Source organism: Columba livia, chromosome 16, assembly GCF_036013475.1.
Source record: "Columba livia isolate bColLiv1 breed racing homer chromosome 16, bColLiv1.pat.W.v2, whole genome shotgun sequence".
NCBI classification, from domain to species: Eukaryota; Metazoa; Chordata; class Aves; order Columbiformes; family Columbidae; genus Columba; species Columba livia.
The window spans coordinates 6184000-6207852 of NC_088617.1; the positions used below are offsets into that span (position 1 = coordinate 6184000).

The 23853-nt window shown below is 49.5% G+C and overlaps 1 protein-coding gene across 6 annotated transcripts; it reads right to left on the reverse strand.

Annotated features, from left to right (window-relative positions):
• Positions 1-394: 394 nt before the first annotated feature.
• On the reverse strand, positions 395-23853 carry CSNK2A1 (casein kinase 2 alpha 1). 6 transcript variants are annotated; one of them, XM_065032161.1, is made up of 13 exons: positions 23598-23853; positions 9995-10194; positions 8876-8987; positions 8332-8433; positions 7869-7919; positions 7209-7268; positions 6470-6553; positions 6156-6266; positions 5251-5352; positions 4301-4401; positions 3523-3671; positions 2203-2289; positions 395-1718 (listed from the first exon to the last, which is right to left on the reverse strand). In XM_065032161.1, exons 2-13 carry the CDS (start codon positions 10093-10095, stop codon positions 1603-1605), a joined length of 1176 nt encoding a protein of 391 aa, XP_064888233.1. In that variant the 5' UTR covers positions 10096-10194; positions 23598-23853; the 3' UTR covers positions 395-1602. The 6 variants fall into 6 exon arrangements, with proteins under 6 accessions (XP_064888233.1, XP_064888231.1, XP_064888234.1 ...); XM_065032159.1 differs by lacking the exon at positions 23598-23853 and adding an exon at positions 19922-20074; XM_065032162.1 differs by lacking the exon at positions 23598-23853 and adding an exon at positions 20044-20065.

Genomic DNA, 23853 nt, shown 5'->3' on the forward strand with positions numbered 1-23853 from the left:
GAACAGAACACACCACGCACAAGAGCAGCTGCTGCGATGGCTCTGGGATGGGAGGTCGGTCACCAACAGGGACGGGGGCCCTTGTGCTCACAGCCACCCCAGCAGAGCGCGACTGAAAACAACTCACTGGAATCCAGGGAACGGCAACACACACCAAAACCTAAGAATTGGTTCAGCATCCCCACTCCGCAGCCATCGGGGCCGAGACAAAAGGAGGGGGGTTGGGTTTTATGGCAAAAGATCCTTCTCTCAGGAGAGACTTGGGCTTGCGAGATGTGTGAGGCTTCTCTGCACCGCTCACCATGCTGGGTACGTGCGAACGGGCCGGAGCTGGCAGCCGGCATGGGGTCCTGCCGCCCCATGGAGCCTCCACACAGGGAACTGAAATCTAACCTCGATAAATAAAACCAAATGTTTATTTACACCAAAGAATTCCAACACTGGATCTTTCACATATGAAGGACAAAGTATATATACACAGCAAGGGGTTGCAGGGCTATAACAAGGGTGCTTCTCCGTTGTCAATGATAATATTTGTCCACAATTACTGATCTACCAGTTCAGTTTAAGTTAACATCTGCTCGCTCCTTCCTCTCAGTGCATATTTACAAGACTGTGAGGTAACTGGTATTTCTCACCACATGGCACGTGAGGGAGGGGATGGTGGGTGAAGATGTGAGATCGGACTTGGCGCAGTCTGATTTTTCCAGCTTTAAGTAGCCACCAGCTTGAAATCTATATAAACAATTAAAAAAAAAACCAAAACAATGTACCCAATAACAAACTAATTCCCAAGATCCAAGCCAAGCCATGGCAGGAAGAACCCTCCGGAGAAAGGGGCTGCTCAGAGTGCGGCTTTCTCTCAAGAAGCACCGTTCTCAGGAGCTGGCAAGGACTCCCATCGGATCAGTAACTTCTTCTTTTAAGACTAAAATTACATGCAAGGGGGTGAGTTGGCATTCTGCTTGGCTCCTAAGGAAACATGATTCAATCCAATTAGCGTTTCAGACATTATCTGCAGTTCTTTTAAGCTTCCACCACCTCTCCACACTGGAATTGTCTCCTCAGTGTCCCCCAGCTGAGTCAGAGGCAGGACACGGGGTTCAAGTGGGTGAGACAATAAGAATCCCCCTCCCCTGCCTGATGAAGACTTGGGTTGGTGGCCTCTGGAGAACAGCACAGTCCCCCCAAGGTGTGGGCTCATGGAGGAAGAATGTTGGGAACATGAAGAGATTTCCAGCAGGATGCAATAGCTTGAAAATGCTGTTGATTCATCTTTGTTCTTAAATGAAGAGTACTCTTTTTTGGGGGGGAGGAATGGGGGGCGGGGGGGTGGGGTGGAAAACTGTCCGAGAAATATTCCATCTGTAGGTATTTTCAGGGAATCCCCTGAGTTACGAAAAGTTCAAGTAAAAAAAAGAAAAATCAGCCTATAATAATTTTGTATATAATGACTGAACTACTATAAATCCACAAGCAACAGTTCAGACACGGTGCCTCCAAAGCGTTCGTCCCCTCCCTTCCCCGGCCGGGCACGAGCTGCGTCCCGCGGGGACGGAGGGGAAACCTCTTCCCCACCTGACTCAGCGCAGACAGAGCCCGTCACTGCTGAGCGCCCGCGGCCGCCGGCACCGGCATCCCCAGCGTGGTGGTGGCGGAAATGACTGGGGAGCCGGCGAGAGGTCCGAGGGGTGAAGGTGTTGGCACTGAAGAAATCCCTGGAAGAGAGACAGGTGAGCAGGGATTAGAGTGAAAACACTGCATCGCTGCCCAGGACAGCTCAGCGGTCTCTTTGTGGGTCAGATTGCTGCCGCTTTGTTATGTTTTCAGAGCTGCCAAAATAAAGTGAGATTGAAGACCTGCTACTGTTCTCTGCAGCCTCTGAAAACAGCGCAGATTTGCACAGGTGCAAGTGTCACCAACGGGCAGATGTGTGGCAGGATCGCTGTCCTTCAACTGCTGCCAAAAAATCCAACTGTAAAGCACTCTTTTAGAACAGGACCAGAAAAGCAGGTCAGGCTGCAGTGAGGCCTTCGTTATCACACTCTCCCACCCGCTTTGTCATAGCCCTTCTTGCCACTGTCATCAGTCCCAGGAGATGACCTACGGCCCCACCTGCAGAACCCACCCTCCTGGATCCTCACAGCATGTGTCAATGCTTTAAAACACTGCGCGCCAAGGAGAGCGGGGAGCAGAACTGACCTGACATCATGCTGGCACTGCTGACAGGAGTGCTGCCGCCCGGCATGTTGGACGAGCCCATCCGAGCCTGGTCTTTCACGATGGGATCTAGGAAGAGCACACGAGCCTTAGACACCGCATTGCCAGACAGCGGCTGACATGCTGTCCGCCCATGACCCCTGCGCTCAGCTGGTTCTGCCAAGCTGCCCATGTCAAATAATATCAACCATCAGCTACTGGAACACAGAATTTTCCACCAACTCCAGTGGGAAGCACCCAAGAAGACACCAAGGTAATATCAGTGAAAAGTCACCTAAACAATGTGCTTTGGAGTTCTGCTTGACAGGAAAAGCTGAAGGAAACGAAGGTGAAGTTGATCTCCTGTCTACGCTCAGCAACTGCATAACTGTGTAAAGCCAAACCCAGAAAACGGGAGTAGCAAGCAGAAAGATGATCACCAGTTCCAATCCCGTCATGTCTCTGTAAACACCCCCCAACAGCCTACGAGTTGTAATGCGTGCCATCAGAGCTTGCTGTCTTCTGCGAGATGTCCCTGAGTTACTCGCTAAATTTATTTTCAGCTGCAGGTAAATGACGCTGCCACCCGACCAGAGATAACCCTCTCCCACCCTCCCATCCCACTGTGTCACACCAGGGAATGGCAAATCTTGCTCTTCCTCGTGCAGAGTTTAGTACAACCTGTATCTCCGTGGACACAAGTTAATTCAGCTGTTTGTCCAACGCTCACAGCTTTCAGCTTTACTAATGCTCAGACTTGCAAAACATTTCACTGGAACATTTGCAACAGGCGTAATGCAGACCAGTACAGTTTGGTAATTACTTAAGTTCATTCAGCAGCAAGAGAAAGAAAATAACCAAGGAAATATTCATATTTTGCATTGTTACAGCTGTTTCAAAAACCTAAATATCAATATTTGTGAAAAACAGGAAGTGTTTAAAAACATTTACTAGTGAAAGTTACATTTTTGCTTGCAAAACCAAGACCTGAATATAGCAATCGCTGGGGTACACATTTAGTAAGAAAAGGAGTTATAGGGTCTGTTTCTCAACAAACGAGAGTTACCTGGCTTGCAGCTGCTGACATCAGCAGAGGTTTTAGCACCAAAGCGTCTTTATCACAGTGCTGCTGATTCACTGGCCTGACTCTGGCAGGTAATGCTTTGTTTACTCCACAGAGACAAGCAGCCTCAGCTCCAGCGCAATTACTGGCAAAGAGCAGCTCATCACATTGCCGTTCTCAGCTCCTGCCTGCACAGCCTCCAGGAACGGAGGTTTCCCAGCGGCACAGGAGGAACTCTTCAAACAGCAGCTGATACTTACAGAAGTAGGGGTGTTCCATGGCTTCTCTCGCTGTGAGTCGTGACTGGTGATCATATCGCAACAGCTTGTCTAAGAAATCCAGAGCTTCTGGACTCACCAGATGTTGGTTCTCACTGTGAACAAAGCGCTCCCATCGCTTACGAGAGTGTCTGCAGAAAAAAAGATACCCAACTCAGGCAAGGCAGAGGACATCAGCGCCAAAATTCCCTTTTTTCAAGAGCAAGAACTGCGCCAGATGTCCGCCTCCGAGAGGGGCCACTGCACGCTGAGCGGGCAGCAGCACTACAGCATGTCTCCACGTGGCGGCACAGCCACCACAGCCCCGCACACCCGCAGGGCTCAAGCTCAGAATGGATTTACAGGCCTAATCACAGCTCTTATGTCCTCAACATTAGTTCCTTGTGGTTTTGGTATGTGCCACATAAAACAACTCTATGAGGGGAAAAAGATATGTAAATGCTACCTTAAGCAGCAACTGATTTTCTGCACTGTAATTCTGAGAAACACTCTCTTTTTTTTCCCCCAGGATACTGGAGGAAGCATCTGCCCTTCACGCTTTATGCTCCGGCAGTTCATTTATTGCCTAGATTACATTTAAAACCTTTCCTCAAGTCCATTTGCAGACAAAGGACCATGGGAAGCAAAGGTAGAAGGGATCAAAGGCATAAAGTTACAGGTCTCAAGAATCCTGGCTCAGATTCTCCCATAACTTTTTGTGTACTTCACAGTCTGCTGACAAAGCAGCAGCTGTCATGAGCTACTCTGGACCTTGGCTCACCTGCCCAAGATGTCATTGAAACGTGGATCCAGTTCAATGTTGTATTTGTCGATGTAGTCGTACAGATCTTCTGTCCCCAGCACCTTGGCTATCCTCACCAGCTGGGAACAAACAGAGAAATATCAAAGCGGGGAGGGTACAATAGCGCCAGAGCTCGCATGAAGAGACAGCAGCACATTCCCTTGGGAGCCTGAAGCAGCAGTCACAGGGTCACCTCGTGGTTAGCCACATACAATCAGGGATATCGCCAACGTGCCTCCGCTCACAGCCATTACCTGCTAACCCCAGGCAGCCAGGACACCCCACATCACTAAAAATTCAGATCTTGCAATGCTCGCTCCCTTCGTAGCAAGAAAATACTCAAAATGAACAGAGTGGGAAGGCAAGAATAACTGGTCGAAAAAAGAGAAACTCCGCAACTTGCATGTGAAGGGTGAAGTGCCAGCCTGGAGGGCTCCAGAATGAAGGTTTGAGAACAGGTCACTGTGCTTAACTGTCTACATGTTAGTTCAGATGCATGTTAAAGGTTTATGTATGAAAATTTTGGCCTAAAGGCAATACATAAAAGATTTCAGAATGCATGTAAAACTGTGTCAAATTCAGTTTCTATGCAGAGGAAAGGGAGGGGGGATGGTGGAAGGGGCTTTCCACATAACATCACCTCAGGAAAAGTCACCTGTGTACCAGAGCACACCAGCTTTAATAGAACTATTGTTAGAGCTTTTTCCAGTTGTCTACTGAGGAGCTCACAAATACAAAGCACTATAAATCTATTTCTGTTTAACTGGCGAGATACAATTGCACACTTGAGAAAAGGAGTGTGGCTTCAAACAGAGCAAAGCAGCCATTAGAGAAATGTTTAAATTCTTCTTCAGATCCCTCAACAGAAGTGTAGGTAGGAATCCCTCATTGTGCAAAGAGAACAAAGATTGTAAAAGATAAGCTCTCACCTGATCATAGTTGTCATGGCCATGGAAAAACGGCTCCTTTCGGAATATCATACTAGCCAACATGCAACCCAAGCTCCACATGTCCAGACTGTAATCATACATCTGTACAAAACCAGAAGGACAACTCAGTTTCAAATGAATTAAGCGGAACAGACTCCCAATACTAAGAGGCTCCCCCCTCCCTCCAGCGATACAGCCACATTATGCTGGGAACAGGGTGAAATATCTTCCTGCATCTCCATCACGAGATCTCTGTTCAGCTCAGAGTTCCAGCTACTCAAACTGGGATACAGCGATCAGCAGAACAGCCGGTATCCTATTTCCATCCATACCTATAACGATATTACAGACCAGTGCCCTTCTCTATTTTCCCTGCAAAATTCAATGTTATGAACCGCTGATGAATACATGTCGAGAAAGGAAGTATCCCGAGCGACAAGAGGAGTGGACTGCACAACGTACACGGGCAGGTGAGGAAGCACCTTCATTCAGAACCAGCATGATCTGGAGTCACCAGTAACACGGCTCTTTCCAGCCCACAGCATTTCTCATCAGATACGGGGATGTTTTTATAGCTTCGTTTAGAAGTTCCTGCAATTCTAGCTGTTCCCACATGGGCATGTTTCATTGCTCTACCCTACTGCAAAAGCTGCCTTGCTAAAAAAAACATTCAACATTTGCATTGCAAGATCCACGGTGATAGTTCTGCAGCTCTTCCTCAAGGTCCTGAGACTATGCATTAGTTTCTTTATTCAGTGGCTTCATAGCCACTGCTTTCCATTATACATTTTAGAATGGACTGTCTTTAGCTTCTCGTCTCTAGATGTCTGAATTTCTGGTTTGCTACGTTGAAATGGCATAGACTTTCCATATAAAAATCAGTGATAAGTCCTGGTAATTCTTACCTGATAATCTACAAGGAGTTCAGGTCCCTTGAAGTATCTGGAAGCCACTCTGACATTGTACTCTTGGCCGGGGTGATAGAATTCAGCCAAACCCCAGTCTATTAGTCTAAGCTAGAAATGGTAAAAACAAAGAAAAAAGGCTCAGGGGATGTTCCAGCTCTCCGCTGGCTGAACCACACTACAAGTGAGTTTAGTTTGAAGTTTCATTTACAATTCTATTTGCAATTAATTTGAAGTTGATCAGACTATCTGTTTAGACATTCTCCCCCCACCCGTATCACCAAGATACCTCTCCTTACGCCCCACATTATTACCTTTCTGTGCTCGTGGTCAATCATGACATTGTGAGGTTTGACATCTCTGTGCATGATTCCCATGCTATGGCAGTAATCTAGAGCCTGTAGGTGACACACAAAGAAACAGATGCTGGAGTCACAATCATCTGTCACATTGAACCATATTCAGAAGTATTTCCACATATACTAAGTCTAACCAGCCAACCAGACCTTCCAGTCCTGGACTAGACTCAGAGACCACAGAAAACACCTCTAGAGCCCCCTCTCAAAGGGACATTCCAGCAACAGAAGTGTCTTGATTTCACCTGCTGTACTTCCTCATAAAAATGTTCAGAGTCCCTAAGAGCAGAGTTACTAGGCACTACTGATCAAACACGTCTCTCCTTCCCCAGACTCCCGAGGAGAAAAATTCTTTCAGAAGAATGGACAAGTATATTTGACTCACATTACATCAGGGCACAAAACCAGCCATCAGCAACTTAGAGTTTCCTGTTTTCAGAGGCTACATGAAGATTTACAATCTTAAGTTATATCAGTGTATTCAAAGGCTCTGCTATCCTCAAAAAAAAGGACTAGAATTTGTTGCGGAAACAAAGTTCAACAGTTGGTAATGGCTTAATGTATATTTTTCCATGCAATTTTTCCACAGGCTCTCTCTTCTCTGCACCACCATTAGTGGCATGATAACCATCTCTATAGGATTAGCTGAGTGCAAATTCTAGAAATAAACTGATAAAACAGCAAAACACCAACTTACCTTCAAAATCTCATACATGTAGAATCGAATATCATAATCTGTTAGTGTCTGGTATAATTGCTGTGGGACACAAACACATTGTATCAATGGTCAACACCCAAGAAAAAGATCACATCCCTTCTAACCCAGAGCAACCCAGCCCTGCTCTCTGCTGTCATGGTTCTGCAAACCCGTTTGAAGAACAGGAAATATTTCCTAAGTTACAAGATGGCACTGCACAGCGGTTCTTGTCCTCAGGCAGGTCAGTAAGGAAGGGGACAAAGAAACACTTAAATCCCCTTAACCAGAAGTAAGGAAAGCCACAGAAAGAGCTGTCCACATTTATGTGGTTCCGATAAACAGTTATACAATGAACATAAAAGCGAAGTGTTTCAGAGAGACAGGCACTGGTGGTCCACCAGATAACAGATTACTTTGCTCCAAATGTTAGAATACCACCTGGAATCTGAATTCTCATCTTGTAACTTCTGTGGCAAAATGATACTAAAGGACTAATTACAAACTTCTGTTCCAAGCACATTTACCTTTAAAGACAGTTACTCTGGTGGAAGGAAACGATTTAATAACCTGCCTGCTCACTATGTACCTGCCTTTCCCCAGAAAAATATTACGAGTGGATTTCAAATGGAAAACATTAGAAGTTCACATCCCACACCGTACCTTAAAGTCTGTGTTGTTTACATGTTCGAAAACCAAAGCGGGTGTCCGAGACTGAAACAGAGAGAAGGTGTTCAGCCATGTTAAGACAACATGTTTTCATTTAGGATAACAAATTAAACCACTTTTACTCCTAGAACTGCTGGAAGCCCCGCTGCCTCAGCCATGCTGTGATTCCCCTCAGACAGAGCACGGCCAAAGCCCGCAGCCCTGGCAGCACCATCTGTAGAACGAATTAACGTGTCTCAGTTCACTGGGATCTCACTCTTAGTGTGAGGGGCTGAGGGGACCTGCGGGGGGAGTGGCCTCTGAAAGAACTTAATCAGATTAAGAGCTGATCTGATTAATCAATTCAGAAGTAGGATTTAAGAGCAAGGGAAAACAAGAAGCCAGCTCAGAGCTGAATTCAAACACTGCAACTTCACTCCTCACCCCCGTGTACCCTTTAAGTTCCTTCCATACTCACCACAGGATCTTTTACTATATCTGCAAGAGTGATTATATTGGGACCGCCTCGCAAGTTCTCCAAGATCTTGATTTCACGCTTGATTTTCTTCTTTTTAACAGGCTGAAGAATAAAAAGCGAAAGTATGAGACAAAGCACTCCAGCGACATGAGGCTGACAGACACCCTAACACCCAAGAGACGAAGGCAAGTGACTGCGAGACAGCAAAGTACATTGGAGCCTTTTCCAGTTCAGTTCAAACAGCCACAAGATGGCATTTTTTTTTCAAAGCTGTTTGAACATGATCATAGTCCAAAACTTCTTAACTGGCACATGGTAACTGTATAACTATGGGAAGTACACCAGCTACCTGAGGGCCACTAAATGAAGGTATTTCACCAATCAAGGCTATAGAATAACCAGCAGCCAGACCTTTACTCAATCTGGAAGGATACTACACATGCAACGGAACACACAGAGCAGAAATGAAAATTTTAAGGTTAACAGTCCCTAAATCTAATCAGTGGCTTTAAAGAACAACAATCCCATTAGCTCCCCAGCTCACCTTGAGAATTTTAACAACTACTTTTTCATTATTTGTAATGTTGATGGCTTCAAATACTTCACTGTATTTGCCTCGGCCTAATTTTCGAACTAGCTGGTAGTCATCTTGATTTCTGTGGAGATAAATTGTTAAGAGTTCCAAAGAGCTCAGACATTTCCATCACAATTTACAAACCACTCAACGCTAACTCACTGACAAGACAAGGGGGATCAACTAGTGTCTTACACCTCCTGAATGCAATGAGTAAGAAGTACGAGAGAAACAGGGCGCTGCTTCTTGCTCAAGTTAGATTCAATCCAGGACTTAGTTCTCCTGTAGTAGATAACATAAGCCCAACTATGCATTTCAGCAAACTCAAGCTATACCTTCCACTGGTCTATCTATATTTAAAAGCTAAATTTTCAATTGTATAATGCTGTTAAAATTCAACAAAGCCAGTCAGGCCAAATATTTAAATGCTAGTCGGTTTTAAAATAGACTGGGCACAGAAAACCACCTTTGCTCAGGACATTCCACTTTTGCTGTGTACATTTCAGAAACCAGGAGCTGTAACAAAGCTGAGGGCAGAACTTAGTCTGGGCCCTGCTATACAAAAGCAGGAACGCAGATCTGGCGTTACTGCTCTATGATTCTCGGACAGTTTAGTCATGAGCTCAATTTAGACACCTCCTTTCTTCAAAAAGGAGCAGACGTCTTTTCCAGTCACCCGCAGAATGCTGAGCAACAAGTCACAAAATAGCACGTACCTATTTAAGTCTGCTGAGTCTCTTCACTCATCCAAGTCAGAAGCAACATCAAATGCCTTTTCACTTCTTTTCAGCCCTGCATCCAGGGGCGTTTAGATTGCTTCAGAAAAAAATATTGTCTTCCCTCTGAAAGGGGACGTTTACTGACTACCTGGCAACACTTCTTCGAACTAAACTCTTAAGGAAGCTGCTAAAAATGTTCCTGCACTGATGGGGATTTGAAATCTTGACAAGAAACCCTTTTCCAAAGAAGAATTGTGATCCTAACACTTGCCATGCACATTAGAAATCCCCCAAGGAGCATGAAAAAGCCTAACGTAACTTGACCCATGCACGATCCTGCAGGGCTCGATCCCGAGCGGCCCAGACTCACCCCCACTCAACAACATGCGACTCGTAGTCCCAGTACTCCCGGGGTCTGTGTGTGTTCACATCCGTGTAAACTCTGGCCCTGCTCGGCACGGGTCCCGACATATCAGACAGGTTGGCAGGTGGAAATGATGAGATGTCTGAAATCAGAGGCTACCTGAACGGCAAAGCTGCACAGAGGATAAGGGCCTCAAATTCTTCCACCTGCAGAGAGAACACAAACCACAGGTTAAAACCTCAAGATACTATAAGAAAAATTATTTAAGTTAATAATTAAAAGCTGCTGAGGGAGAGGCACCAGTTTCGGTCACCACTTTCTATAGTCAGGACATAAATTCCAACTGTCCAAAAGACAGCGGCGTCTGTGCTGGGTTATGAGGGTTGATCCAAACATGAAAGATTCTGCTGCAACAGTCCAATTATGCTTCTTTGCATTCTGTGTGTCCAAAGGATTTAGTAAGCACAACCACTTCTTTCTCCTTACAACGTGATTTTAGCAAATCTTTTACGTTTCACCAGTATTGAGACTAGTTAAAGTAACTCAAAAGAAAGTTACCGTAGATCAACGACAAATACTCTAATTTCAGAGTATTTAAGATTAAAATTTTATACCAAAGTATTGTCCTGCTTAGAATAAAACTCTTGCCTTTGCACCTCTCCAATCTTTCACCATGAGTGAAGCTGACATACTTCTAAACATTTCAATACAAGAATCTCTTTGTCGGCTTTCAAAACAACTTACAAGGAAGGAAGCTGTACTGGAGCATGAAAGGGTATTGTTTGGTGGGCGGCATACGGCAGAAACTACACGGCCCCGGTTATACAAAGACGCTCAACCAGTGGGCAACGCTGCAATCTAAATGAACATGATGTATTTATTTGCTATGTCAATCTTATCCCTTCACAGAAAAAGGGAACTGCTGGACTGCAGGAGGAAGTAACAGCCCCATAAATTAATCAGAAAGACCTAGAAATCTGCTCAGAGCAGTTAGCTTAGGCTATCAGGATACATCACACCAGAACAAACTTCCAGAAGCAAAATCTGCCCTATCGGCACTGTCCTGTGGTCTCCTGGAGGTCTGCAGAGCTTCAGCCTGCGGCAAAGACCCCACAGAACCACCGGCTGTGAAGGCAGTGGAGAACCTGGGGTACAGGGGCCCGGTGTCCTTCACCACGTCACACAGCTCCACCAGCAGCCAGGGCTGCGCTCGGATGCAGAGATGTGCACCAGGTCTCTTGCTGGTGTGGACTGAGCCTCCTCAGGGGGTCCCACCTTGGCCACGTGGGTTATTTTTGACCTACTGACACACAAAGGGTGTGAGGAGGCTCCAGGCAGGCAGGTTACAAAGGGCCACGGTTCTGCTCCAAAGTCCACGGGAGAGGCGTGACCGAGGCCTAAGGCAGGGAGGGAGGCATGGGGCACGTCAGCCAGGTGTTCAGCTAATGGGAGAATATGAAGTATTAGTGAAAAAAAAATTAAAAATATCTATTTGTGGAACAAATGTTAGTCCTCTCACAAAAGCCACTTTCAGAAGATAAGGCAGCAATCATCTAAGACCTTGAATCATCTCTGTGGCATGACTCAGACACTCAGAAATTAGATATCTATTCCAAAAATGTATTCAGGCACTAACAGAGCATGCAAGTTCACTAGAACACTTTTTAGCACAGTGAGATTTATTGGATTTTAGTTTAATCACGTTTCTGTTTCTCCTCATTCCATGTACTTCTGGCTGATTTCCTCTGCCCGATACTCCTCACGTAGGCATTAACAACTCATATACATCTAAGATGACTTAGCAATTTTAATTTTTAAGCACAACTCTGTATCAATAAAGAACATGTGACAGCTCCTCATCCAGCTTAGCAACATCAGCTTCAGCGCAGGAAAAAAAATAATAAAAAAGAAAAATCAATCACATTATCTAAAGATAGATCAAATTTCACAGTGGCTATTTTTTGTCACGTAGCTCCAGCCTAGCACAAGCTGTATCTTGTAACAGACTGCTCAGAGAAAGGCTTTTTCAGGAAATCATCGACGGCAGCTTCTAAGAATGGCACACAATGCCTATTTACAAAGGTGGGTGTTATTGTCTACTGTTTTTTATACAGGAAGAGGAGAGAGTCTGCACAGGTAATTTGGTTTTAAAGCAAAGTTACATACCTATCCAAACTTACCCTGCCTGGAAGCTTCTCACTCTCTCCGCTCAAAACCACTATGGAATTTGTAGATATTTTGCTTTCACTGCCCCTAGAGACAGACAATTTTGCAGTGGATCCAAGCTCTGACAGATGAGACTGACACAAATAGGGACAAATAACAGGGACAGGTGTGGCCATGCAAGAGTCAGTTTAGTTTGCAGTTTCAAGGTACAAAAATCTACAGTATGAGCAACAATTACTCCTAGATGAGTGTCCTGCACTCGTTATAAAAGATGAGTTCTATTTCTGCAGAATCCAAACAGAATATGTCATTTCTTAACTCCTGCCTTAATGACAGAATCACAGAATAATTTATACCAGGAGAGACTGCTGAAAGCAATCCAGTCAAAGCAGATCTAATTAGATCAGGTTGTCATGTCCAGCATAGTCTCGAACATCTCCAAAAACAACTCCAAAAATCTCTGAAAATTTTAATTGCTCTAGCAGAGAAGTGCTCAACTAGAAAACATAACCATGAGTTTTCTAGGCGATGTAGCAGAGGGCAGAGAGAGGAAAACAAAGCTTCCAGTTACCATCTGACACACACTGTTCAGTGCCCGGGCAAGGACAGAAAACAGCTCTTGTGTTGGAGCTCTGTGGTGACAGCCCCTGGGACATCACCGACCTGTGGTGCTGTATCCAACGAGCACCATACGGGAGGATCAGCACTTGGCTTTCCCACACAGGCCTGGCCTTAAAAATGCTGCAGCAGTATTAGCAAACTGATAATTAGCTGCTCTCTTACACAGCATCCTTATCTAGAGCACCCCACAGGACCCTGCTCATCCTGCTTACAAAAAAAAAATAAGCATCACAACAACAGCCCAATACAGCACTGCATGTACTGCTGATAATTACTCTGCAGGAGTGCGTGAGAGTCCCAGTAAAAAGACAAAACCAATTGTGCTGCCATCATATAGGAATGTTTTAATTGGAAGGCCTATTAATTAAAAGAGATCAGTTCTTAAATGTTTGAATTATTTTAACAGTAGCCTATTGTCCAAGCAGCTTGGCAAGCCAGATTTTTTGTGCCTAAAGGTCAATAAAATGGTAAAAAGCCTCTCAATGTTTACTTTTGATTTTTAAAACATTTTTATTTAAAACACAAACACCCTTCTTTTTAAAAGGGATTTTATCATCCTTCTAAAACACTCTAATCCCAGTAGCAGCCCCCACCCCCATGGAGGACCCGATTTCTTGTGCGGTATCTGCACTCCCAGCACCTCCACACAATTCATATGAATTCCCTACACCCTGTCCTTCCAGGTGTATCCACTTACAGCCCAAAACAGAGCCAAGAAATCTATGCAAATTTGTTTCTGAGAAACACACCTGCTCAGCCTCTAGTAAAATTCACCTCTTTTTTTTCTTGAACAACTGAAATACTGGATTTTTTTTTTCTCCTTTTAAATGGAAGTGTTTCTGACATGGAGCTTCTCTCAAGCACAGTTACTCCCTCAGAACCCTAAAACCCAGAAGTTGCATCCGCGTGACGTGGGGCCCACAGACTCCCGGTGAGCTGGAAGCCAAGAACTTCCCAGCAGAGCAGTGTCCCCAGGACCTGCAAGTGCTGTCAAGCCATGACCTTTGTGGAGAAGGTCTGGAGTATAAATAATGCACCCGGGACCCAGTGAACTGTGTTCAACACAACATAAACACGATCCTTACCGACAAGGACCTGAACTTCAGTGAGCAGAGAGCAGTCCCAAAGGAGTTAGGACAGGCTCTGAATTGCACCAAGCCAAGCTCAAAGAGCCAAGAAAATACTGCCGTCAGTTTATCAGCTCCAGATGGAGCATCCCAGGCAGCCTTGCGGAGAGCGCAACACACACAGATCGGCAAACAGGTCTAGAGACTTTCCTCCTTCTTCTACTTTCCCCACGTAAGCTCATTACCAGACCAAGCCTGTGACCAAGCAAAGCCAGAGCAGCCAGCTCGTTTTGGAAAGAGCCCTCTGTCAGCTGAGAAGAGCAAAATAACAGTGAGTTGCCTGGAATCAAAAGGTTACTCCTTTATTTTTTCCACAACTACAAGCAAGGCATCGCCTTTCATAGTAAATGGCTCAATCCCAGCCTCTGAAATCATGGTGCATCATGTGCTTTGTTAGTGAGAGGAAGTATTACAATTACTGGATAAAATTGATTACGGTTTCTTTCACGTAGCCCATCTATCCCTTGCCCATCAGCCTCTCAGGGAAGGAGCACTTGCTCCTCCAGTGTTTGGAGAACATCTAGTGCTGGAGAGACACCACTGAAATCAAAATATCAAGACATGCTGAAATCCTCCAGTATGGCCGATTGGCAGCCAATGTCAACCAGAACCCAGATCACCTTTAAAAGAAGACATAATAGTAACAACTTTATAAAAAACAGGTTCTGTCTCACAAAAGAAATAAAATCTGCGTATTTTCACAACGTTGGAAATGCAGCAATACAAATGTGGAGCAAATGACCTCCACAAGTCCCTTGCAACCTATATTTTCCTATGATTTTATAACTAAAATAGAAACAAGCCTCAATTAAAAAAACTGACGTTTTACATCCTTTCCTGAAGACCATTTACCTACTAAATGGACAACATCAATAGAGAAGCAGATTTAAAAATCTAATGAGTTAAAAAAAAGCTTAGGTTTGAGACAAAACTTTCTTCTTGGTATCTTTTTGGAACAGCATAATCTGCTCTAGCTACATTTTTCCACCAGAATTATTTTCCAGGTTTCTTTTAAACAGCTGCTTATGTCTGGCCAAGGAAAAAACAGTTGACAGGTTAAGTTAAACATAAGAAACATCTTGGAGTAATTCTGGGTTTCCGCAGCTACAGTCACACAGGCAGCTCTCCAGCCATCGCAGCGGATGGAAACGTGTTGACAGAGGTTTTAATATTTCACCCCAGTGTTTCGGAGATGAACTGAAGCCTGGTGATTGCAGCGTTCCCCGCCTGGTGTCACCCAGCAGGGACATGAATGCTGAGTGCACACTCGCCATGCCAAACCACTCACACACAGGGCCACGTTTGTCCATCTCCACAGCATCTTTCTTTGCACTCTGCGATCCCCCAGTAAAGCCACAGTGCAGCACTAAGTCATGGCTTAAAACAAGTATACGTGGATATACCTGGCATGACGCATATGTTTGACATGTGCCTGAATGCCATAGGTTCTAAAATACCAAAACTTAAAACTTTTAACTTGTCAGCTGAGTTACCATGAATCTGGATGCTGCAAAACTTCCTCGGGGAGCAAAAAGCCTCCTTTTTCTCCCAGAGTTCAGTCAAAGTGCTGCTTAACCTGCAGAAGGCTGGAATTTAACAGCACACTTGGAACAGAGAGAGAAATCGGTGACAAAACTTGTAAGAGAAGGAACATTGCAGGAGCTCTTGCTTTTCTACACCAGAAATTAATTTGTTGGGCGCATCCACACTCATCCATTTTCAGAACACTAAAAATAAAGATTTACTGACAACTCATGGACACGTGTGTGAAGATGTGCTGAGAAACTGCCTCCTCCGAGGGCTCAGGCAAGAGCATGGGAGCAGCACCGTCCCCCTGGGCAGGTAGACTTTGGGGACACTTTGTCACAACATGGCAAGACCTCTCCCACCCAGTGAAAGCAAACTCTTGTATGTAATTCTGTGCTAATGCCACAGAACACACTGGGCTCTCCCTACACTTAGCTTAATTAAAAAAAACCCACCAAAACTTCTTGACCCTTTGGCTGTTCCAGAAGGTACAAGGACAGAGGTCTACTTCTCTGCAAAAACAGACAGAATATCTTCATTTTTGCAGGACTTTTGATAACATTCGAAAACACAACCACCCCACTGGCAGCCAAATTCCACCTTGGCCCAAAATTATTCTCCACTACCATCTAGTACAGATTTTATTCACCATTCAAGTAAATTGCCATGATATAATCCAGCCATTAGATGAAGCAGCTGGACAGCTGTAGAAAACACTTTCCTGTAAATGGTAATATTCCTTAAAAATTAGAAATCGGTCATAAGAAGGGTATAGCCTAACTCTCAGAAATAAACTCTGTGCAAAAGTAAAATAGAAATCATAGCCTGCCAAATATGAGTCTGTGGTGGTGTTGTCTTGAGTCCGCAAAGAACTCCAAGGTCTCCCTTCTGCTCTTCAGCTTCCCAAAGAAACAGTGTGAAATGCAGAATAAAATAATTTGTTTGAATAAAACTGTCCAGAACAGCCTGAACAAAGAAGCGGGTGAGGCTCATGTGGGGCTCATGTTGCTGCTGACACCTGCCCAACAGGAGATGTCTGTGAACACTGATCCTACGACCACATCAATAGCCCCATTTCTCATCAACCTTTCTCACCAACAGACAGGTTTGGCACCTTGATGGCAAATGGGGACCAAAAAACAGCTACAAAATCCACTCTGCTTTCAGCAACAGTGCTAATGCCAGTTCAGAAAGCTGCAGTCTCCTCTCCAAAGCATTTTTTCTAGGTCCAAAGGAGAACTCCTTTCCTCAGGTGCTGTAAATTCCAGGAAAATAAACTCTTAAAAGGCCCCTGAAGGGAATATTCAAGCTCAGAAAAATTATCTGAGAGTTGTCTCACAACCAAAACCAGATAATGTTCATAGCCAATGCCACATCAGCCCTTTCTGATCTTAAAATTTGTCAAGTTTATTCTCTCAAGACCCCTATGGGACAATGAAATCTAAGATGGCATCAATCTCACCCAGATGGTTTATAAAACAGATGCCTTAATGAAAGCAATTCAATAAGGGAGGAATGGTGGAGGTGACAGGTCTGGTAACCCAGAAAGAAAACCCTGCCTCTTCAGAAATGTGACACAAAATTAATCACCCCACCACAATGTCACCCATTTGCTTCTGTCTTCCATCCTCTTATTCCTCAGAGGATGTGAGGAAAGACAAGAAGAGAAAATTAGTTCTGTAAGGAGAAAATGCAGAAAAAGAATTCAAGTGGAAGGCATAAGGACACCCACCATTTAACACAACTGGGAAAAGTTACATCCCTGTGCCTCTTATCACAGTAGAAACATAACCTCTTTCTCTACAACTCTGCGACCCAGCATTCCAAAGATTCCTGCCTCAAACCCATTTCATGCCCAGGTGCCCAACCTGTACTATTTGAAAATGCCCCAAATCTCCAATACTGGAGTCTTTCCGTGTCTCACCTTCAGGTAACAGCACTTTACCAAGTCTTTCCCCATAATCCCCACTCACAGGTTTGTGTCTTCATTCTCACGTTTCATCAGCTTTTCTCAAGTAATCGAGTACCATTAACTGCCCCTGCACAAAATTAAACTCTGCTTAACAGCACGAAACAGCACACGATTCCTCCACATTTGCTAGAGCCCACTGTCAGTTTTTCTGCCCCTCTTCCAAAGAGCTGTATTCCCAACAGGACTGATTTCTCCCTTATCCATGAACCCACATGCCTCGCCAAACCCAGCAAAGCTGTTCCGAGCCTCCCACTCAGAAGTCTCCACTTTCTCTTCCAGCATCCAACTTTCTCACAACATTTTTCCATGCTCCGTGCCTTATCCACCCCACAGCACATTATCAGCTATTCTGCTTCATCCCTTTGTCCTGTTTTGCCACAGCTGAGACCGAGAGGGTGTCACCTTCCTCACTCCATGGTTGATCTCACCTTCCTCAACACCGTTTCAATTCCTCGTGGGCAGCAGCCAACTCTGAGCTCACCAGTCTGAGCCGCAGGATGTGGACACTGAACGCTCTGCTACTGCCCATGCTGGGCACTAGAAGACTGTGAGGTTTCACTAACAATGCATAAATAACAGAAATTACATTACCAGGTAACAGAGAAAGGTGAAAAAAAGGAAATGTCTCCATTGCCAAGAAGAAAGGGATCAGTGCCTACCAAAGATGGACACATTTCCTACCCGGGCAAAGGTCTGGACCTTTCCAATAACCCCTTTTCTGCCAGGAGGCACTTGAAGAGCCGGACCTGCACCCGTGAGACACGGGCAGATCTTCTCCTGAGGGTAGGAAGCAGACGCTCATCCAGCTCCAGTTTTCTTTTTCCAGTGACAGACGCAGTGTGTCTCCACAGAGGATGCACCACTGTTGCTGTGTTTTACCCAGGCACAGCATTGTGCTGTAAGAACTGGAAGTATTACCTTAGTCCTAGTTTTAGGACTAAGGAGCTGATCAAGCTTCACATCTTCCGCAAATCCTGCCTAAAGTATTCCCAAGATCAGTCTCCCCTCTCCTGGCACAAGCTTCACCCTTTTCTGCATCACACCGACACGAACAATGTGCAGGACGAGCGACTTCTCCACACCTACCTGTGCTACACCTGAATCCAACACCCAGCTCAATTGGCAACACAGTGTGAACACCAACTCTCCTTGCGCCTGAATATTCTAAGCAACTACTATGTTTCTGAAAAAGAGAGAATGTCCAAAGAGCAAACTAAACTACCACCTGCCCCCAAGCAGAGATGCTGCTGCCTTCCTGTGCTTCTCTCTCAAAAGACGACGTTGCCCAAGTCACCTCTGGTGGGTGCTGAGCCTTGGATGCAGAATGAGCTGCTCCTCACACGCCATTTTTGGAACACGCTGGGGACGGGGTTTGCACGAGCCAAGCGAGCGCCCATGGGGCACACAGCACAGCCACCTCCACAGACAGAAGGCAGCACTTAGTTTCACAGCCCGGCATCAACGCTCAGCGCAGGAGCAGCGCTCCAAGAGCCCAAACCAGTGGCAGGTCTGACCCCACGCTACTGCAGACCTCTCATGGGGGCGAAGAACCAAAACACTGAACACCACAGGCTCAGGATCCATCAGTTTATCTTGCAGAAGCGAAGAACATGCTTCTGTGAGTCTCTGCACAGATCAACCACTGCTGTCAGCAGAAAATATACCGATGACTGAGTGTTCATAATCCAAACTTTATTGGTTGTACCTAAAGCCCTGAGTAAGGAAGAATAAAGTAATCTGACAAAGAACACGCAGGGTGTTTCATAATCTTATCTGTCCTTTCCTTTACAAAACATATTTCACCAATGGCCACACAGCCCGTTGCCCCAAGGCACAATTAACTAAAGTACAGCAGGGGCGATACTGACCACCGAGAACTTCAGAAGAGGAGAGCGACTGGTGGGGAAAGCTGCGAGAAGCACCTTCCCCTCCACCCAGAAAGGCCCAGAACAGAGCCCCTGCGCAGCTAGGGGCGGTGGCGAGAAGCAGCAGGCCTCTCCTTGCCCCCCGCTTTTTTGGGACAGCGTGGGGAAAAAAGAAAGACTTTTAAATCCCACCTATACCGCCTAAACGTGCGCACCCGGAGCGGGGCGGGGACCCGGCCCGTCCTGCGCGCCCGGGGGCAGCGGGGGCCCAACAGCTGGTCCCAGGCCGGGCTGGGAGCGGCCGAACCGCCCCCCCGGCCCCCGCCCGGCCCTGCCGCCCCCCGGGGGCACCGAGGCCGCTCCAGAGGCAGAGGGCGGCGGGCCCTGCCCCCGCAGCCGGGCCCGACCGCTCCCTCCCGCCGCAGCCGCCCTATTTCTCCTCAGCGGCACCGGCCCAGCCCCCGCCGCGGCCCAGCTCTCCTGAGGGGCAGCCCCGGCCCCTCAGCCCGCACCGTGCCCGCGGCGAGGAGGGGGTGCGGGAGACACGGGGGCGCCTCCCCCCAGTCGCCCCCTCCGCCCGTCCCCCCCGGGTGGCCCTGGGAGAGGCGCCGGAGCCGCCGCGGCCCGCCGGTACCTGCCGCGGCCGCCCGCTCACCGCCCGCCCGCCGGCCGCACACAGACAATATGGCGGAGGCACAAGGCTCGGCCGCCGCCGCAGGGACCAGAGCGAGGCGCGCCGGAACCGGAATCCCCGCCGCCTGCTGGCGCACGACGTACCGCGGGGGCGAGGCGCGCATGCGGGGCGGAGCGGGGGCTGTCCCGCGGGGTTATGGGAGCTGTAGTCCGCCGTGGGGCGGGCGGCGGCGATGGCGGCGGCACGGGCGGGACCGGGGGGACTCCGGGCCTTGCGCCTGTCCGCACTCCGTGTCTCCGGGCCGTGCCCCGGCGTGGGCAGCTCGGGCCGCTCCGTCTGGCGAGCCGTGGCCCGCCCGCACCGCCTGCCCTCACCCCGCGGGCCCCGGCAGGAGTCCCGGCCGTGCGCGGCGGCAGCCCGGGACCGGGACCGGGACCCTCCACGGGGCTCCCGAGGGGCCGCCGGCACGGCCGCTCCTCAGGGCTGTGCACGGGGCCGCCGCCAGGTGGCAACTGCGGCCCGTCCCGTGAGCCCGGCCGTGCTCCGCGACGGGGGCGGCCGGACCCCGGGGACGCTGCGGGAAGCCCGGGCCGTGCGGCCGCGGGCGAAGGGGACTGGGGACGGGGCTGGGCTGAGCCCTGACCCCTTCCAGGTCCCCGGTGACCTTTGCTCGCTGCTGCCTTTCACGGGTTTTGCCCCAGATTCCTGTTGCGCATCCCAGGACGTGAGCTGCACCCCTAAAGCGCATCGTCCGCAGAGCCCTCTGCTGCAGGCCGAGCTCGGGGAGACCCGAGAGAGGAGAAAACGCTTCAGGGCACAGCCCGACCGCTCTGTGGAACCCAGCGAGCCCCCAGGCAGGGCCGGCGTGTGCCCCAGTTCCCGGCACCCTTGAGCGGGGCCGGCTGGGGACAGGGACACCCAGGCTGGTCACAACCCTGCCACCGCAGGCAGGCTCTGGCCAAGCGCTGCAGCCTGCTCAGAGCCATGGGCCAGCCCGGAGGACAGAGGGGTTCGTGCTGTGCCTGCACCCCCCGGAGCTGCCTCAGCACCGGGCATGTGGCACAAGGTGACAGGAACCATCCCGGCTCCCCGCGCCTTGTGGAAAGCTGAGCACGGCCATGCTTCACCCAGGTCCCCTCCCGCTGTGGGAGTCCTCCCCCTGGGAGGCCGCTGGCCCGAACCTCACAGCCCCTCACCCCAGGTCACTCCCATTAGGTAAAGGAGCAGCTCGTCTTGGCGGGGGTATCTCCCTCTCGCGCTTTCCTTGTATTGTACGGGCCTGGGTCATCGAGGAAATCTGACAGGTCCTTCTGCTGCGGAGTGGTCACGGGGGAAGCCCGGCCCCCTTCCCCCCATTGTCAGCAGCCGGGCCGTATCCTCGCTCCGAGCCCCGGTCCCTAAAAATAGCTCTTTGTCAGGCGATTGTTCCGACACCTTCGCGGCAGCATTGACGTGGGCCGGAGCGGGAGAGCGGTGGGGTAGGTGGAGGGGAAGGGCTGGAGGTCCCCCCTGGGACCACTCCGGGTATTCACCGCTGATAACAGCCCCTGTTGTAGGGAAATGGGCTCCCGGTGCGCGGCTGCGTGCCGAAGGCCTTCCCGTGCTGTTGCTGCTCGACTGTCACCTCTCCCCAACCTGTCCGAGTGTTTCTGCAAGCTCTGTGCCAGACCCCCACCCTGGGGTACCCAAAGGAGGGGACAGCTCTGCCCAGGGCACACAGGGGAGGTGGAGCTCTCCCAAAACCTCAGCTTGGTCCCACAGTGTGGGCTCACATTTCAGAGGGGTTAAGCTGAACCCCGCAGAGCTGTCCCTGCCCCGGGCACCCACAGGGGTGACCCATCGCACAGCCCTTTCCCGGCCTCCAGTGACAGCCCCTGTCCCTGTGCCGATTTGGTTCAGGAGCCCCTGCAGGGCTGCGGCAAGACAGGGCTCAGGCCCACAGACACCCCTGGGAGAGCCCCCTAGCTTGTCACCCCCTGTCACCCTGACCGCTGTCAGCTGGAGGTGACTGTCCCCTCCCACAGCCCTCTCCTGCCCAGCCACCCCAGCTGCAGAAACAGGGTTTGATTTCCCATGTGCAGGTCTGGATTAAAATAAACTCCTGGCCCACATCCCTTTGGTGGTGTCGCAGGAGATGCCATGTTTGCCGCCAGCGCTGCCCGCAGCCCCGCTGAGTGCCTGAGCCTCGAGCCTCCAGGCCGTGTGTCTCCATGGTGGGGACGTGCCTGTCCCCTGCCCGGCCCTTGGGGACACTTCCTGGTCCCAGCTGTGCCTGGCTGTGCTGGCTCTTGGGGACACTGACCCCACTCAGCACCTGTCCCCAGCCTGGGTTGAGCCCCCTGGGGCCACTGGCCATGGGGAAGGGCACAGCGCCAGCCCTGCTCTGATTACCCCCAGCGCTTTTTCCTTTTTCTTCCTTAATTTACTGAGTGCTAAATCCAAATATTACAACTTCCCCTCCACGCTGCTGGTTACGCAGGCGGCCCCCGGCCGGGCATTGTCTTATTGTTTGCAGAGGGAAGCTCCAGTGGGAGATTAACCTGGCGTTCACCCCGCGCTGCAGCTTCACGCCCTGTCCCTGCCAGCGAGGCCTGTGTCCCCAGGGACCGCGGCCAGCACGGGGTCCCGGTGGGGCAGGCAGCTCCGAGGGCTCCGGTGCATGGGGCGATGTGGTGGGATCATGGCACCGGGAGCCTTGGTCTGCCCACCCCATCCCACCCCATCCCACCCCATCCCAGTGTGCCCACCACACCATGGTTCATGGTGTGTCCATCCCACCCCCACATCTGGCTGCCCATTGCTCCCTGGTCCTTTGCCCTGCCCTGGGCAGCAGAGACCTGTCCTCCTGTCCCCACCTGCTGCCATCTAGGCCTTGGGGTCACTTCACAGACGTTTGTCCCCAGGTCTGACAGGGCCGGGGGTGACCTGCAATGCTCAATCCGTCACTGTGGTCACTGCAACAGGGAGGTTTCCCAGGCAGCAAGCGTCTGCACTTTGTGCCGGTGCCAGTGCAGGACATGTCGGGATGTTTATCGTGAGCCCCTGCCCCATGAGGAGTGCAGGGAGAGCCCAGCAGCACCCAGAGGTGCAGCCAAAGGCCAAGGCATGAAGAAGGATGGATCCCAGGGCTGGAACTGGTCTTTGTGTCCCACATCCCTGGTCAGCTCTGCTTGCTCACCTAGAACAGACTCAGGCCCAGGCTCGGGCTACGGCTCAGGCTCAGGCAAACTTGACCAAATGCCCTGTCTCCGGGTTGTGATGGGGACAGCTGTGCTGCCACCAACCGCTGGCTGTGCCAGATCCTCTGCTTTGGTGGCTCCTTCCTCGCACCCCCTGTGCCTGTGCAGGCCATCCCAGGTCCCCTTGAGGCCACCAGTCCCTTTCCCTTGACTGTGGGGTCCTGGTCCCCCCATCACCAGGCAGTGAGCCCCTGCCCGAGCCCCCTGCCTGCCTGCCCAGGGCTCTGGCTATCCCCAGCCCCTGACGTCCCTGTCCCCAGCTGTCCCAGCACTGTGATGGCTCTCGACACTGCTGGGCTCCAGCCGCGGGTGCAGCCCTGCTGCATTCCAGCCTCGCTGGCCCAGCAAGGTTAAACTGCCGAGAGGCTGAAATATTTGGGAGGGGAATGGAGAAGGGAAAGGGGAAAAGAAAATCTATAAAAAGAAAGTTTAAAAACACAAGTTAAAGAAAAAAATACCAGGCGCGGAGTGCAGCTGCGGTTCTGGTTCCAGTTCCCAGGTGATGTCAGGCCTGGAGCAGCTCCAGCCCTGGCCCCTCGGAGACGGTCTTGGTGGGTTCAGCACTGAGTGTTTTTCCTTCCTGAGACTCGGGGACACCTTCCTGTCTCAGAGAAAGCGGCCAAGAGTCTTTCCAAGGGTGTCTGCGCGCAGGAAGGGGAGAGGATGGGAGGGGAGCGCGGGAGAGGCAGCATGGCCGGGCTCGGCGCGGGGCCG

Excerpts from the sequence above, each read along its gene's own strand:
- CSNK2A1 (XM_065032161.1), bottom strand. The coding sequence starts at position 10,095 with ATGTCGGGACCCGTGCCGAGCAGGGCCAGAGTTTACACGGATGTGAAC. Across the intron at positions 8,988-9,994 it reads TCGCATGTTGTTGAGTGGGG|AAATCAAGATGACTACCAGC; the intron begins GTGAGTCTGGGC and ends TTATCTCCACAG. Across the intron at positions 6,267-6,469 it reads TTGACCACGAGCACAGAAAG|CTTAGACTAATAGACTGGGG; the intron begins GTAATAATGTGG and ends TACCATTTCTAG.